The sequence below is a fragment of the Kogia breviceps genome, chromosome 8 (genome assembly GCF_026419965.1).
Source record: "Kogia breviceps isolate mKogBre1 chromosome 8, mKogBre1 haplotype 1, whole genome shotgun sequence".
NCBI lineage: Eukaryota > Metazoa > Chordata > Mammalia > Artiodactyla > Physeteridae > Kogia > Kogia breviceps.
In genome coordinates, this window is record NC_081317.1 from 52711555 (window position 1) to 52726132 (window position 14578).

Consider the following 14578-nt stretch of genomic DNA (forward strand, 5'->3'; position numbering starts at 1 on the left):
GCAATTCTCAAACCCTTTGTTCTCTTCTTCAGTGCTTTCTGAAGATCGTTCTTCCCTGGTTGACTCCTCAGTGCACTGACTACTCCATCTCTGTGCCCTTTCCAGGCTTTTCTTCTCTGTCTCAGTCATAAAAGTTGAAGGTTTCCAGAAGCTTTAGGTCATCTTCTCATTCTACCCGTCTACTCCTAAGGAAGGACATCTGTTACCATGTCCTGATTTCCAAATAGGCAACAAAAAATTGCAAATTAATATATCCAGGATATACATTGTAAATTCCAGATCCACATGTTCATCTATCAATGGGAAGTCTGCCTTTAGATGTTTCTTGGGCACTTTATAGACTACATCTGTTTTTCCCCTTCTTGACATCCCTCACTTCTGCTTCTGGTGAGAGAATCCCTTGTCCTCTACTTATCGTTGTAACATGAGACATAATTGAAATTCATTGATTATGATTACTATTTTTTCATCTCTTTCTTTTCCAAACTGAAAGCTCCAAAGGAAGAGGTTTTTTATTTTTTCAACTTTTGTATTCAACTTTGTATTCTTAGAACGATCACATAATCTGACATAGAAATATGAAGTTTTAAAATATAACTGACTGGAAAAAATGAATGAGTTAGGTGAATTCATCATGGTTTTTCAATATTGGTTGCATATTTAAGCTATTTCTTTTTTAAGAATAAACAAATCCAAGATGTCTTCTGGGGAAGAATTTCATCAACTAAAGAAGAAAGTAATTTGAGAAAAGATGAAGTTGAATATATTTTGTTACATTTGAATATATTATAAATGTGAACATGATATCATATGAACAAAACTATTTTAAATACCATACATAGTATGACTGAGATAAAGTAGATAACTACTACATGAATACATTAGACACCTTAGCATGTTAATCACTGTCACTTTAAATTTCTGTTCTGATAATTCCAAAATCTACTATATCTGAGTCTAGGTCTGATGCTTGCTCCTTCTCTTCAAACTGTGTTATTCACCTTTTAGTAAGACTTGTAAATTTCTATTGAAAGTTGGGCGTGATGTACTAGGTAAAAGTAACTGATGTAATCTGGCCTTTAGAATGAGGTTTTACTTTTTTCTTGCTAGGAGTTGGGATGTGTTTACTGTTTGCCATAGCTGTAGAACTCAGAAGCTAAAACTTCCTCTTTTGTAGATGATTTTTTTTCTCCCCTGTTGTCATGTGGTTTCCCTAGAGACTTCTTATATAAAATCATACACGTGCAGTTCTTTTCTGTTGTAATCCCCTGTTATACAGGAATCCTGTTGATGTGATGGTAGGTATGGGGAGGGGAAGTGTTCTCTAATCCTATGATTAGGTCTCAGTCTTTTAGTGAGCCTGTGCCCCTGGGCTGTGACCTTCAAAATTTCAGATGTTTCAAAAAGTGGATTCAGATCTTTCAAATGAGGAAAGTCTTTTTGTTAAAGTCAAACTTAATGTAAATAATGTTCTTTCTAAGAATGGCATTTTAATTCTGACCTGGTCTCTGGTTTTGCCTTCTTTGTTTTATATGTCAGCCACGCTGCCTTATCCTTCTGGATTGGTCTTCTTGAAAATCATTTCTTAGACCTACTCGATAAGTGACCACCATGGGAGAAAGGTCTACATCTTGTTCACTATTGTATCATTAGCACAGAGTACATAATAATTACAAAAGGTATAAATATTAACAAATAATATTCTCAGATCTTCCATCAGACCTCTCTTCAGAAGCTTCTGCTGACCTCCCCAAAGGACCTTATATTAAAGCAATTAATAGGCATCATTAGATTATTTAGTACATTTCTACTGCGCCTCTTGGTTCATTACTCTCCATCTCACAGTGAAGATGCCAAGCAGTGAAGATGTAGGGCATATGATACTAGGTAAAATTAGACTTCTTTGCTTTCCTGATTTGAGTCTTTATAATTGTATAAATTCTTTTTCATTTAGTATTATTCTGGGCAATGGTTGTCTTGCTGCTTCTGAATTATTTTATATTTCATCTTGAAACAGAAACTAAAATAGAGAAGTAAAAATGGAAACATAAAGGGGCCATACCATTATTTTCCATAATTTTTGTTACATATTTTTGATTTTCTTTCTCCATTCACCTTTCGTAGAAAGCTGTCATTGCATTGGATACACTGAGGCAAAAGGAAAACAAATGCAACTCTGACTATGATGAGAGTGAAAGAAGTAAAGTGACTCCCCAGGTGAAACAATGACAATGCGAGTTCTTCTCCTCTCTTATTACCCTCCACCTACTCCAGTGTGGTTTCTGCTGATTAATTCCACCAAATCAGCTCTCACTAAGGTCAGTGCCATCTGTTTCCCATGTAGTGGATGATTTCAATCTACAGAGCAGGTTAGTGACAGTCAACATCCTATTAATCAAACTGATGGTAAATCATTGTAAGTAAATATGTCATGATTTATAGTATATCAAATATTAAACATGTTGATGTGAATTATCAATACATCAAATCCATGGAATCTCTTCAGAGACAAAAATATTTCAAAAAAGGGAAAACCATGCCAAGAAAAAATAAGCCACTTACATTCTAGGTCCCACCCTATTTCTCTCCTCCACTTCCTAAGGAAAACCTCTCAAACCAATTTTCTATATAAACTGTCATTGCCTTCTCTTATTCACCCTTCCACCTTCTCCATGATGGTTTCTGCTGATTAATTCTACTAAACAGGCTCTCACTAAGGTCGCCAATGCCACATATTTTCCAATGTAAGGGACAACTTCCATCCATATTTTTTACAAATGCATTGAGTCTTCTAAGCTGTTTCAGTTTGTAAACATGGTCTTATCACCGTCCTCTCTCCTCTGTTATCATATGGCCACTCCACCTTTGCTTCCTTTGTGGTGTTCCCTCCCTTTTAAGGTTGGAAGTCATAGGACTCATTTTATTTCATTTTTAAAATTTATTTATTTATTTATTTAGGCTGCGTTGGGTCTTTGTTGCTGCATGCAGGGTTTTCTCTAGTTGCGGCGAGCAGGGGCTACTCTTTGTTGCGGTGCGCGGGCTTCTCATTGCGGTTGGCTTCTCATTGCAGAGCACGGGCTCTAGGCATGCAGGCTTCAGTAGTTGTGGCTCATGGTCTCTAGAGCGCAGGCTCAGTAGTTGTGGCGCATGGGCTTAGTTGCTCCGCAGCTTGTGGGATCTTCCCGGACCAGGGCTTGAACCCATGTCCCCTGCATTGGCAGACAGATTCTTAACTACTGTGCCACCAGGAAAGCCCCATAGGACTCATTTTAAGTCCTTTTCTCATTCTATACTCTCTTCTCATTTGACCACTTCTGCTCCCATGCCTTCCAATTCATGGAATTGCTTGTAAGTTGCAAACTCAAATATCCAACAGACATTTGTAGTTAGACGTCTACCAGCCAACTACAGAGAATATCTACAACTTTTGTGTTTATATCCTCACATGGACTGATGTACCTTCTACAGAGAGAATTCAATGTTTTACCTTCTCATTATAGCATTACATCTAACTGATATTAATTTCTAACATTAATTAGTATTAATTTAAAACATAATAAATATTATTTATCCATTAATATTACTGTCTTTAGGTTATTTTTCCCTACAAAAATCAAAGATACAAGAGAGCAGGAGCTGTATTTGTTGTGTTTACCTCTATATCTGGAGGAATACAACCTGGCTTGGGGGAAGTCAGTTTTACTTCTAACTTGAATATAATACTGATGGGTAAATGAATTGTACCATCAATTGTTTAATCAGATTGCACATTCAGCCTTGGTGTTTCTTTTTTAAAGACGAAACTAATACCAGAAGTTTTCTATAGAAAGAATTTAATGAACAAAGAAAATAATAAATTGACTAAATACAAAGACTGTATTTTTTCTCTGAAACTACAGTGTAAATGTGCACATAATATTATATGAACAAAAATAATTGTAATCTTTATAAATAGTTAAATAAATAAATATTTAAATAGATAAATAGATATATCAGCATGGGCATCTGTGAGGAACAAGTGCCTGTAGAGTAGAATATCATGTTGCTTAATATTCCTGAAAACATTTGACAATTAATTCAGGGCATGATGAGAGCAGAAATGAGAGTCGTTGACATGGCAGCACAGGTGGAAGTGTGGTCTCGTTAGTGAGAATCATTTCCATGTTGAACCAGGTGTGTGTCGTGTCACTCCTTCCTCCTGAGTCTTTCTTGCAAGTTTGTTGATGAAGAAAAGGATCTCATGACTTCTGCTCTGACAATCTCCCAGGCACAAGGGCTATATTTCTTCTCTTGCAGATAGACAGTGATTCTGTGGAAGTATTTCCTCACAGCCAGGATGGAGTCCTCCTTCAGCAGGGGAGTCCCTTCCAGCCCCGCCTCCTGCATCAGACAGGCTTGCAGGTCAGTGAGCTGCTGAAAAAGTGCAGTGCAGAACTTGTCCAGGAGGGTCTCATCCCAAGCGGCAGCCGAGCCCTCGGCGCTGAAGAGCTGGAAGGTCTGCTGGATCATCTCATGGACGACAGCGATGGCTTGAGCCTTCTGGAACTGGTTGCCACCAAATGCCTCCTGGGGGAATCCAAAGTCATTTCTGTCCTTGAGGCAGGAGAAGGGGGAGATTCTCCTCATTTGTTGCAGTAGCCTCAGGGCCCTCGTGTTAGCCAGGCTGTGGGTCTGAGGCAGGTCGCAGCCCAGAGAGCACGTGGAGTTGCAGCTGAGCAGCACCAGGGCCAAGAGTAAGGACACGGTTGGGGCCATCGGGGACCCTGCAGGTGCTGCCGGCGTGGCTGAGGTGGGGACTCTGAGAACCCTGCTCTCTAGGTTCTCTGAAGGCCTTCCTTCAGGCCTGGGTCTTAAATGGGAACACATTCGTCTCCATTTTCTGAATGTTAATTTCTACTTCTGTTTTTGCTTTTCACTTTGCTCTCCAAATGGGTTATGGCAAGATTTCTCAACCATTATTTTTTCCATTATTGCCTCCTCTTCCCCTTCCCACAGAGCCTTTTTAGATAGTTTTTTCCTAATTGCCCTCCCATGAAAGTTTGAAAACACATATGTACTGAATATCTTCTTATATACTCCATGAATATATGTATACATAGAAAAAGAAAGTGAAAATTTTACTGTTTTTATTTAATGCAGGGTTAAGAATGAAAAAAATTAAAGCTAAAAATTATATTTAAAAGTTATTGGGGCTTCCCTGGTGGCACAGTGGTTGGGAGTCCGACTGCCGATGCGGGGTCGTGGGTTCGTGCCCCGGTCCGGGAGGATCCCACGTGCCGCGGAGCGGCTGGGCCCGTGAGCCATGGCGCGTCCGGAGTCTGTGCTCCGCGGCGGGAGAGGCTACGGCAGTGAGAGGAAGTTATTGAGAACTAGGGACTTCCCTGGTGGTCCAGTGGTTAAGAATACATGCTTCCACTGCAGGGGGCATGGGTTTGATCCCTGGTCGGGGAACTAAGATCCCATATGCTACACAGTGTGGCCAAAAAGAAAAAATAAAAAGTTATTGACAACTAATTTAACTTTATAACAAAGTTTGCACAGTAACTATTTTTTTAGTCAAAAGATATATTTGAAGAAGCTTACTGATTTTCTAAATTAAGCTTTATATTATAAACATTTTCTCATGACATTAAAAATTACTCAGGGACTTCCCTGGTGGTACAGTGGTTAAGAATCTGCCTGCACGGGTTCGAGCCCCAGTCTGGGAAGATCCCACATGCCACAGAGCAGCTAAGCCTGTGTGCCACAACTACTGAGCCTGCGCTCCAGAGCCTACGAGCCACAACTACTGAACCCCGTGCACCTAGAACCCATGCTCCACAACGAGAGAAACCACTGCAGTGAGAAGCCCGGGCACCGCAACAAAGAGTAGCCCCCGCTCGCCGCAATTGGATAAAGCCCATGCACAGCAACAAAGACCCAATGCAGCCATACATAAATAAATAACTTTATTTTTTAAAAAAAGACAGATTTAGATAAAAGACAACTTAAAAAAAAAAAAAAAAAAAGAATCCGCCTGCCGATGCAGGGGACACGAGTTCGAGCCCTGGTCCAGGAAGATCCCACATGCTGCAGAACAACTAAGCCCGTGCACCACAACTACTGAGCCTGTGCTATAGAGCCTGTGAGCCACAACTACTGAGCCCGTGTGCCACAACTACTGAAGCCTGCGTGCCTAGAGCCCGTGCTCCACAACAAGAGAAGCCACTGCACCACAATGAAAAGTAGCCCCCGCTTGCCGCAACTAGAGAAAACCCGTGCACAGCAACGAAGACCCAACGCAACCAAAAATAAATAAATAAATAAAATTAAAAATATTACTCAAATAGAACATCTACAATGACTGTATAATGTTCTAGTCTATGAATGTAGCCTTGTTTAACATTTTACTTTTTTTAGATTAAGAATATTTCAAAATTTCACAATTACCAATCATGTTGGGAGAATGTCCTTGGGTATAAAATTGTACCCGATTTGACAAAGTATAATTACGAAATCAAAAGACATCATCTTGGGCTTCCCTGGTGGCGCAGTGGTTGAGAGTCTGCCTGCTAATGCAGGGGACACGGATTCGAGCCCTGGTCTGGGAGGATCCCACATGCCGCGGAGCAACTAGGCCCGTGAGCCATAACTACTGAGCCTGCGCATCTGGAGCCTGTGCTCCGCAACTAGAGAGGCCGCGATAGTGAGAGGCCCATGCACCGCGATGAAGAGTGGCCCCCGCTTGCCACAAATAGAGAAAGCCCTCACACAGAAACGAAGACCCAACACAGCAAAAATAAATTAATTAATTAATAAACTCCTACCCCCAACATCTTAAAAAAAAAAAAGAAAAAAGACATCACCTTTTTTAAAGTTCTTGAGACCTAAAACTAATTTGTTTTCCAGGGAGTTGGTGAAATTTATGCTAGGACTGTGGTAATGTCCACTTTATTGCTCACTTGCTAATTTTTTTTCCAGTTCGATAAAAAGCTCACTTGCTAATTTTTTTTCCAGTTCGATAAAAATCTGATACTGGTTTTATTTTGCATTTGTATAGGGTATTTGATATAGAGTGAAATTTACCTAAGTATGCAGAGTAACTTTTAATGTAATATATTTACTTATATAAATAGTAATGTATCAAACTATAATTTCAAGTAAAAATTTATATAAATATTTAGTAATAGTACCAATGTATGGATATATTTTAAATAAAATCATCAGAACTGATAAAACCACTGAAAATTTAAATTATTTACTTAGCATTTATTTTTAGGTAATTAACTATTAATTTTGATTCATATCATAAAATTTTTAACTTCACTAGCTGCTAGGTATTCATCTAGATATTGTCAACAGTTTTCTGTTTGGAACTAGGCATAATTAGTGATGTGCTAAATAACTTTAGTAGAATTAAATAATAAAATATAATCTATTCGTGCTTAATTCCCAAAGTCCAAATCACACCAAGGCTCAAACATAAGCAACATCTGCAAGACAGCCAATGGCAGCTCATAAGTAAGTAAAGGACACTTTTCACATTATGACTTTGAGATCAAGCAAATGTTGGCGAGAAAGTCCTGTAATGAACAGTTAAGTCACCATAGGTTGTAGCACTGATCCTGCATAACATTTGTTTATATTCCATGAACTCAGTGTCAATGTGAGTGTCACATCATATACAAGAAAAACTGAAGAGCAAAATGAATACAAAGGAATAAGACTTTGTTGGATAAGGTTGACCTTTGAACACCAAAGCCATTCTAATGGCTGAGATTTGTTCATACCCCAGAAAACTAATGTTTGCACTCATGGGAGCATCCCCAATGAGAATGCATAATTTAGGCAACATCAAAACTTGAATTGTCGCGATGTGGTTCGAGATTCTCCCTGGGATCGCAGTCATGGCCGCGTGCTTGTTCATCCTGGGAATGGCCACTGCACACATCCACAGGTTCACTAACGGAGGCAAGGAAAAAAGGGTTGCCTGTTGTTCATATCAGTGGAATTTGATGGAAAGAGATAGGTGCATCTCTGCAGTTAATCGTTACTATGTTTGGAGAACATTGATTAAGGAAGCATTTTCCTGATTGATGAAAAATAACTCAGTTATGCTTGTCTACCCCTGCTAGAAGGTTATGCAGTGTATTGTGTAGCATGCAGTGTATTTTGTAGTGTGTAATAAAAATTTTTTTAAAAAGTAAAAAAAAAAATTTGAATCATTCTCCATATTTTTGCATTAATGTTCAAATTTCCCTAAGGACCTCCAGAAGTTCCAATCCAAGTCTGTTCTTTTAAACGGAATGAATACATCTTTGTATTTGACTCATAACTGGATAAATATTGATTATTATCATGGAAAGAATTAACTTTCATCTCCCATCTTGAATTCTTTTATTTTGCCTAAGAAGTCATGTGGCCTCAGCCCTCCACATTCCTGCTCTTTACATGGTAGGTATGTGATAATCTTTGGCAAATTAGCTCATTAGTAACTGGACTCTATCCATTCCATGTATTATCCTTGGCAGCAAGCCCAGTGTAATCATACAAGTAATATTTTTTAATAGACTCATCTATGTATTTTATTTTATTTTAATTGAAGTATAGTTGATTCCAATGTTTGTTAGTTTTTCTGGTGTATAGCAAAGCGATTCATATATATATATATATATATATATATATATATATATATATATATTCTTTTTCAGATTCTTTTCCATTATAGTTTACTAGAAGATATTGAACATAATTTCCTGTGTTATACAGTAGGACCTTGTTGTTTTTCTATTTTATATATAGTAGTTTGTATCTGCTAATCTCAAACTCCATTTATCCATCTCCCCCCTTTCCCTTTGGTAACCATAAGTTTGTTTTCTATGTCTGTGAGTCAGTGTCTGTTTTGTAAATATCATTTGTATCATTTTTTGATTCCACATATAAGTGATATCATGTGATATTTGTCTTTGTCTTACTTCACTTAGTATGATAATCTCTAGGTCCATCCAAGTTGTTGCAAATGGCATTATTTCATTCTTTTATATGGCTGAGTAGTATTCCGTTGTATATTTATATACCACATCTTCTCTTTCCATTCATCTGTCGATGAACATTCAGGTTCATTCCATGTCTTGGCTATTGTGAATAGTTCTGCTATAAACATTGAAGTGCATGTATCTTTTCGAATTAGAGTTTTCTCCAGATATATGCCCAGGAGTGGGATTGCTGGATCATATGGTAACTCTAGTTTTCTTTTTTTTTTTTTTTTTTTTGTGGTACGCGGGCCTCTCACTGTTGTGGCCTCTCCCGTTGCGGGGCACAGGCTCCGGACGCGCAGGCTCAGCGGCCATGGCTCACGGGCCCAGCCGCTCCGCGGCATGTGGGATCTTCCCGGACCGGGGAACGAACCCGTATCCCCTGCATCGGCAGGCGGATTCTCAACCACTGCGCCACCAGGGAAGCCCTAGTTTTCTTTTTTTAAGGAACCTCCATCCTGTTTTCCATAGTGGCTGCACCAATTTACATTCCCACCAACAGTGTAGGAGGATTCCCTTTTCTCCAAATCCTCTCCAGCATTTATTGTTTGTAGACTTTTTGATGATGGCCATTGTGACCGGTGTGAGGTGATACTTTGTTGTAATTTTGATTTGCATTTCTCTAATAATCACCAATGTTGACATCTTTTCATGTGCTTATTGACCATCTGTATGTCTTCTTTGGAGAAATGTCTATTCAGGTCTTCAGCCCATTTTTTGATTGGGTTGTTTATTTCTATGTTATTGAACTGTATAAGTTGTTTATATATTTTGGGAATTAAGCCCTTGTCAGTTGCATAGCTAGCAAATATTTCCTGCCACTCCATAGCTTGTCTTTTCATTTTGTTAATGGTTTCCTTTGCTATGCAGAAGCTTATAAGTTTGATTAGGTCCCATTTGTTTATTTTTGCTTTTATTTCTATGCCTTGGGAAACTGACTTAAGAAAATATTGCTATGATTTATGTCAGAATATTTTGCCTATGTTTTCTTCTAGGAGTTTTATGGTGTCACGTCTTATATTTATAAGTCTTTAAGCCATTTTGAGTTTATGTTTGTGTATGGTGTGAGGAAGTGTTCTAACTTAATTTATTTAATTATGGCTGTCCAGTTTCCCCAAAACCACTTGCTGAAGAGACTGTCTTTTCTCCATTGTACATTCTTGCCCCTTTGTCGAAGATTCATTGACTGTAGGTGTGTGGGTTTATTTCTGGGCTCTGTATTCTGTTCCACTGATCCATATGTCTGGTTTTGTGCCAATAACATGCTGTTTTGATTTCTCTACCTTTGTAGCATTGTCTGAAGTCTGGAAGGGTTATACCTCCAGCTTTGTTCTTTCTCCTAAGGATTGCTTTGGCAATTCTGGGTTTTTTGTGGTTCCATGTAGATTTTAGGATTATTTGTTCTAGTTCTTTGAAAGATGTTATGGGTAATTTGATAGGGATCGCACTGAATCTGTAGATTGCTTTGTGTAGTATGGCCATTAATTCTTCCTATCCAGGCCCATAGGATAACTATCCATTCCTTTGAATCATCTTCAGTTTCCTTTATCAATGTTGTATAGTTCTTAGTTATAAGTCTTTCACTTCCTTGGTCAGGGTTATTCTTAAGTATTTTATTATTTTTTTGATGAGGTTTTAAAAGGGATTGTATTTTTACTTTTTCCTTTGATATTTCATCATTAGTGTAAAGAAATGCAACAGATTTCTGTATGTTAATCTTGTATTCTGTTACCTTGCTTAATTCGTTCATAAGTTCTAGTAGTTTTTGACTCAACAAGTAATTTTACTAAAGCACTTTCTGAGATTTTCTCCTCCTACTGGCAGACATTTATGAATGACCAATCTATTTTGCTTCCTCACAGCCATATTTACTGGGATTATAACAGACAATGGCTAACATTTCCAGTCTACTCTTGCTGATATCAATAATGCCTACTGAGTTTATTGCTAAAATCACTTGGATTCTCTTTCCTTTAAGGTGCACATGGCTGGGGATTCAAGTTGCAAGAGCAGCACAATTTTCAGCCTGTGCCCGGAACTATATTAAACACACAAGGATGGACTTGTCTCTAATTTGTCCACTAGTATGTCACAATAGAAAATAACTAGACTGGTGTCATATACAGAGCCAAGGATCTAAACTCAAACTCTCTCTTATCCTCATAGCTCACAGCAACCAGCCATTTCCTCATAGCTCACAGCAACCAGCCATTTACCACATTACTCTTTCATGGATCTTTACTAATGCAATAATTATTACCTTTATCCTAGATGTTTTGGAGACTCCTTACAAAAAATGATGAATATCATTTTCATCCTGTATTTTCATTCCATCTCATGAGACAGTGGGCTCCTTTTCAGTTTGATTTCCAATATTTGACATATAATAATTAAAGCATTATGGCAGGTTGTAAATCGAGAGTTTGGATTCGGAGTCCTTGGTCTACTCTTTTTGCCTGTTAACCTGCTCATTCTTTTTACTCAGTATGACTATATTCTTACTTCTAGATGCGTGTAACCTTTAAAGACCTTTAAATTCATATATTGATGTCCTGACCACCAAAGTGGTGATATCAGGTGGCGGACCCTTTGGGACATGATTATGCTGTGAAGATGGAGACCTCAAAAATGGAATTAGGGCTGTTATAAAACAGGTCAAGATAAATCCTTCCGTCTTCTGCCCTGTGCTGATACAAGGAGAACTCTGCAGTGTGAGACCTGAAGCAGCCTTTCACCAGAAATGGACCATGCTGACACCCAGATCTTGGATTTCCAGATTCTAGAACTGTGAGCAATACATTTCTGCTCTTTACAAACTACCCAGTCTATGCTCTTTTGTTGAGGAAGCCCAAATAGTAACGCCTGACCTGACCTATTGTGTCCTCAGAATACCTCCCAGAAGTCTGTAAAATACCTAAAGGGAGAGACACCATCTTACCCAACCCCGTTTCCTAGATGGCTAGTCCAGTCCCTGTCATTTCAGGAGCTCAGTCAATATTCATGTAACATCAATCCACAATGATGGTAATGATAGGAGAAAGAATTATACCAACATATATTAGATAGATATGATGTGAGAAGACAATAATCTAAAGATACTTTAAAGATTCTTCATGGTTATACAGGGCAAGTGATAATGGAATATTGTGTGTTTGTTTATTTTTTTTTTGGCTGCGTTGGGTCTTCATTGCTGCGCGTGGGCTTTCTCTAGTTGTAGCGAGCGGTAGCTACTCCTCACTGCAGTGCGCAGGCTTCTCATTGTGGTGGCTTCTCTTGTTGTGGAGCAGGGGCTCTAGATGCGTGGGCTTCAGTAGTTGTGGCACGTGGGCTCAGTAGTTGTGGCTCGTGAGCTCTAGAGCACAGGCTCAGTAGTTGTGGCGCATGGGCTTAGTTGCTCCATGGCATGTGGGATCTTCCCGGACCAGGGCTTGAACCTGTGTCCCCTGCATTGGCAGGCGGATTCTTAACCACTGCGCCACCAGGGAAGCCCGTGTGAGGTATTTTTTTAAAGATTGTTTGCAGGAATATTTTCTTCAAGTTTGCATTTCTAATATTTGGAAGATCTGGTGAGTGGAAGACTCACTCTCCACTCAGTGATTCTCAAGTACTTGCAAGGAACTGACTGATCATTTTTTTCTTGTCTCCCTCAGGAAATAAGGAAACAACTTGTAATGTGTCTACACTTGTGGATACTTTCCTCATAGGCTATGCCTTTAGGCATCAACTTGAATGTTTCTTTCAAATAGTCTATGATGCTGTGAATTCTGAGTCACATCCATATCATCTTCCCCAAGCTGAAACTGTGGAATAAGAATTTGTGTCAGATTGTTTTAAATGAAGTGTGTGCAAGCAAGAACATTAGTTGTTCCCTTCCACCCCACCCAGAACTTCACTAAGACAAATAGTGTAAAAATGAAAAGTGGTCTCATGCCCTGAACTTGTCTCCTCATCCATTAGTCGTCCAATAATTTCCCAACTTCTTTGCAATTAGATTACCATAAGGATAAATCCAGGCCATGTAATATGAGCAGAAGTGCTCTTACCCTGTATAGTGCTGGCCCTTGAAAACATCCATGTGGTCCACCAGACTTTTTCCCTTTACCACTGAGTGGAATAGATTCAAGTACTACAGACAAATTTGGAGTCACCTGTTGATGATGGAAAAATCCACACAACAGTGGGTACCCATGTCCTTGAATCACTCTTTGGAGCAGAGCCAACCAGAATATTCACCTGATCAGGAAGGCTTGTATTGTGCCCTTAAAAGAAGAAAAGATAAATTTCTATGATGATCAAATTCCTGACAGTTTGCTGTTTACCTTTTACAGCAGCCAGCATTAAGTTAACTGAAAAATACCTTTAACAACATACTATCCTAAAAACTTTTCCACAAAAAGAAAATAAACTTCATAGGTTGAAAATAGCAATACCCCCCAAAATCCTAAACAGATCTTTTATTATTTAAGAAAAGAGATTGTGTTCTTCTGTCTAAATATATTTTTGTAAAAGTATGATTTTCATTTCAGACATTTATCAGCTTGTGAGGAAATATGAGTCGTTATTGCTTTGGAACACTAAGCAAACACTAATCTGATTAGAGAGTGTCACAAATATAATTTTCACTTTATTTGTTGACATTTCTTTGAGGATTCTTACATGAAGGAAAGGAACTTTCGGTTTCCACTCTGACAATCTCCCAGGCACAGGGGCTGTATTTCTTTGCCTTCAGGTAGACATGGATTCCGTGGAAATACTCCCGGGCAGCAAGTCCCCAATCGCGACAATCCAGATTGTCTTTTTTCATCTGCTCCAGTCGGTGCAGCCTCAGATGAAGGCGAAAGAGAAGTTTATCGAGGAGGGTGTTGTTCCAGGCAGCACGGCTGTCCTCCGTGGTGAAGAGGTTGGAGTTCTGTTGGGGCATCAGTTGACAATAAACGGGTGCCTTGAGTCGTCTGGATTTGGGTGATATTCTCTCTTTTCCAAGGAAATTTGAAGTCGGTTCTGTCCTCTAGGCACGACTGAGAGGGGATCCTTTTCATCTGTCTTAAATGTATGAAGATTTCTTTGTTTCCAAGAGAGCAAGCAGGGATGGAGCAGAGCATCACTCCTGCCACTAGCAAATAGATCGGGGCCATTGAGAATTTCAGTGAGCCACAGGGCGGAGGGCGGGCCCCGCTAAACAATCAGCAAAAGGTTCCTTCCCTGGGTCCTGGGACAGCGCGCTTCTCTAGGCGGCCGCAAGAGAGCGCAGGATGTCTTTTTTATCGATTTTGTTAGGACAACGCAGATTTCTGAGAGTCTGCAGTTTTCAGCGGGTCTGGCAGCTCGAGAGAAAAGGCGTTGAAGCCTCAGAGACCAGCTTTAATAGTGCTGCTTTAATAGTGCGAGAAAAACTCATTTCGGAAGCCCAGAGGGCTGAGGAAGGAACATTGTCGCGGCCGCGCCAGCGACATTTTTGTCTGGTTGGAAGCTGGAACCTTGCATTTTCGGGGCTGCCCCTGAGTTTTGTGCTTTATTTTCGCACAGAAACTTGAGCGAGGCCATTTTGGAGAAAGAAGCCGTTT

General features: G+C 39.3%; 1 protein-coding gene and 1 pseudogene across 1 annotated transcript; both read right to left on the reverse strand.

Moving 5' to 3' along the window:
* Positions 1-4185: 4185 nt before the first annotated feature.
* On the reverse strand, positions 4186-4770 carry LOC131760811 (interferon alpha-1-like). The gene has a single exon (XM_067041416.1). The coding sequence runs from the start codon at positions 4753-4755 to the stop codon at positions 4186-4188; it is 570 nt and encodes a 189-aa protein (XP_066897517.1). The 5' UTR covers positions 4756-4770.
* An 8868-nt stretch (positions 4771-13638) lies between these two features.
* Positions 13639-14149, reverse strand: LOC131760812 (interferon alpha-13-like; annotated as a pseudogene).
* Between the last annotated feature and the right edge of the window lie 429 nt (positions 14150-14578).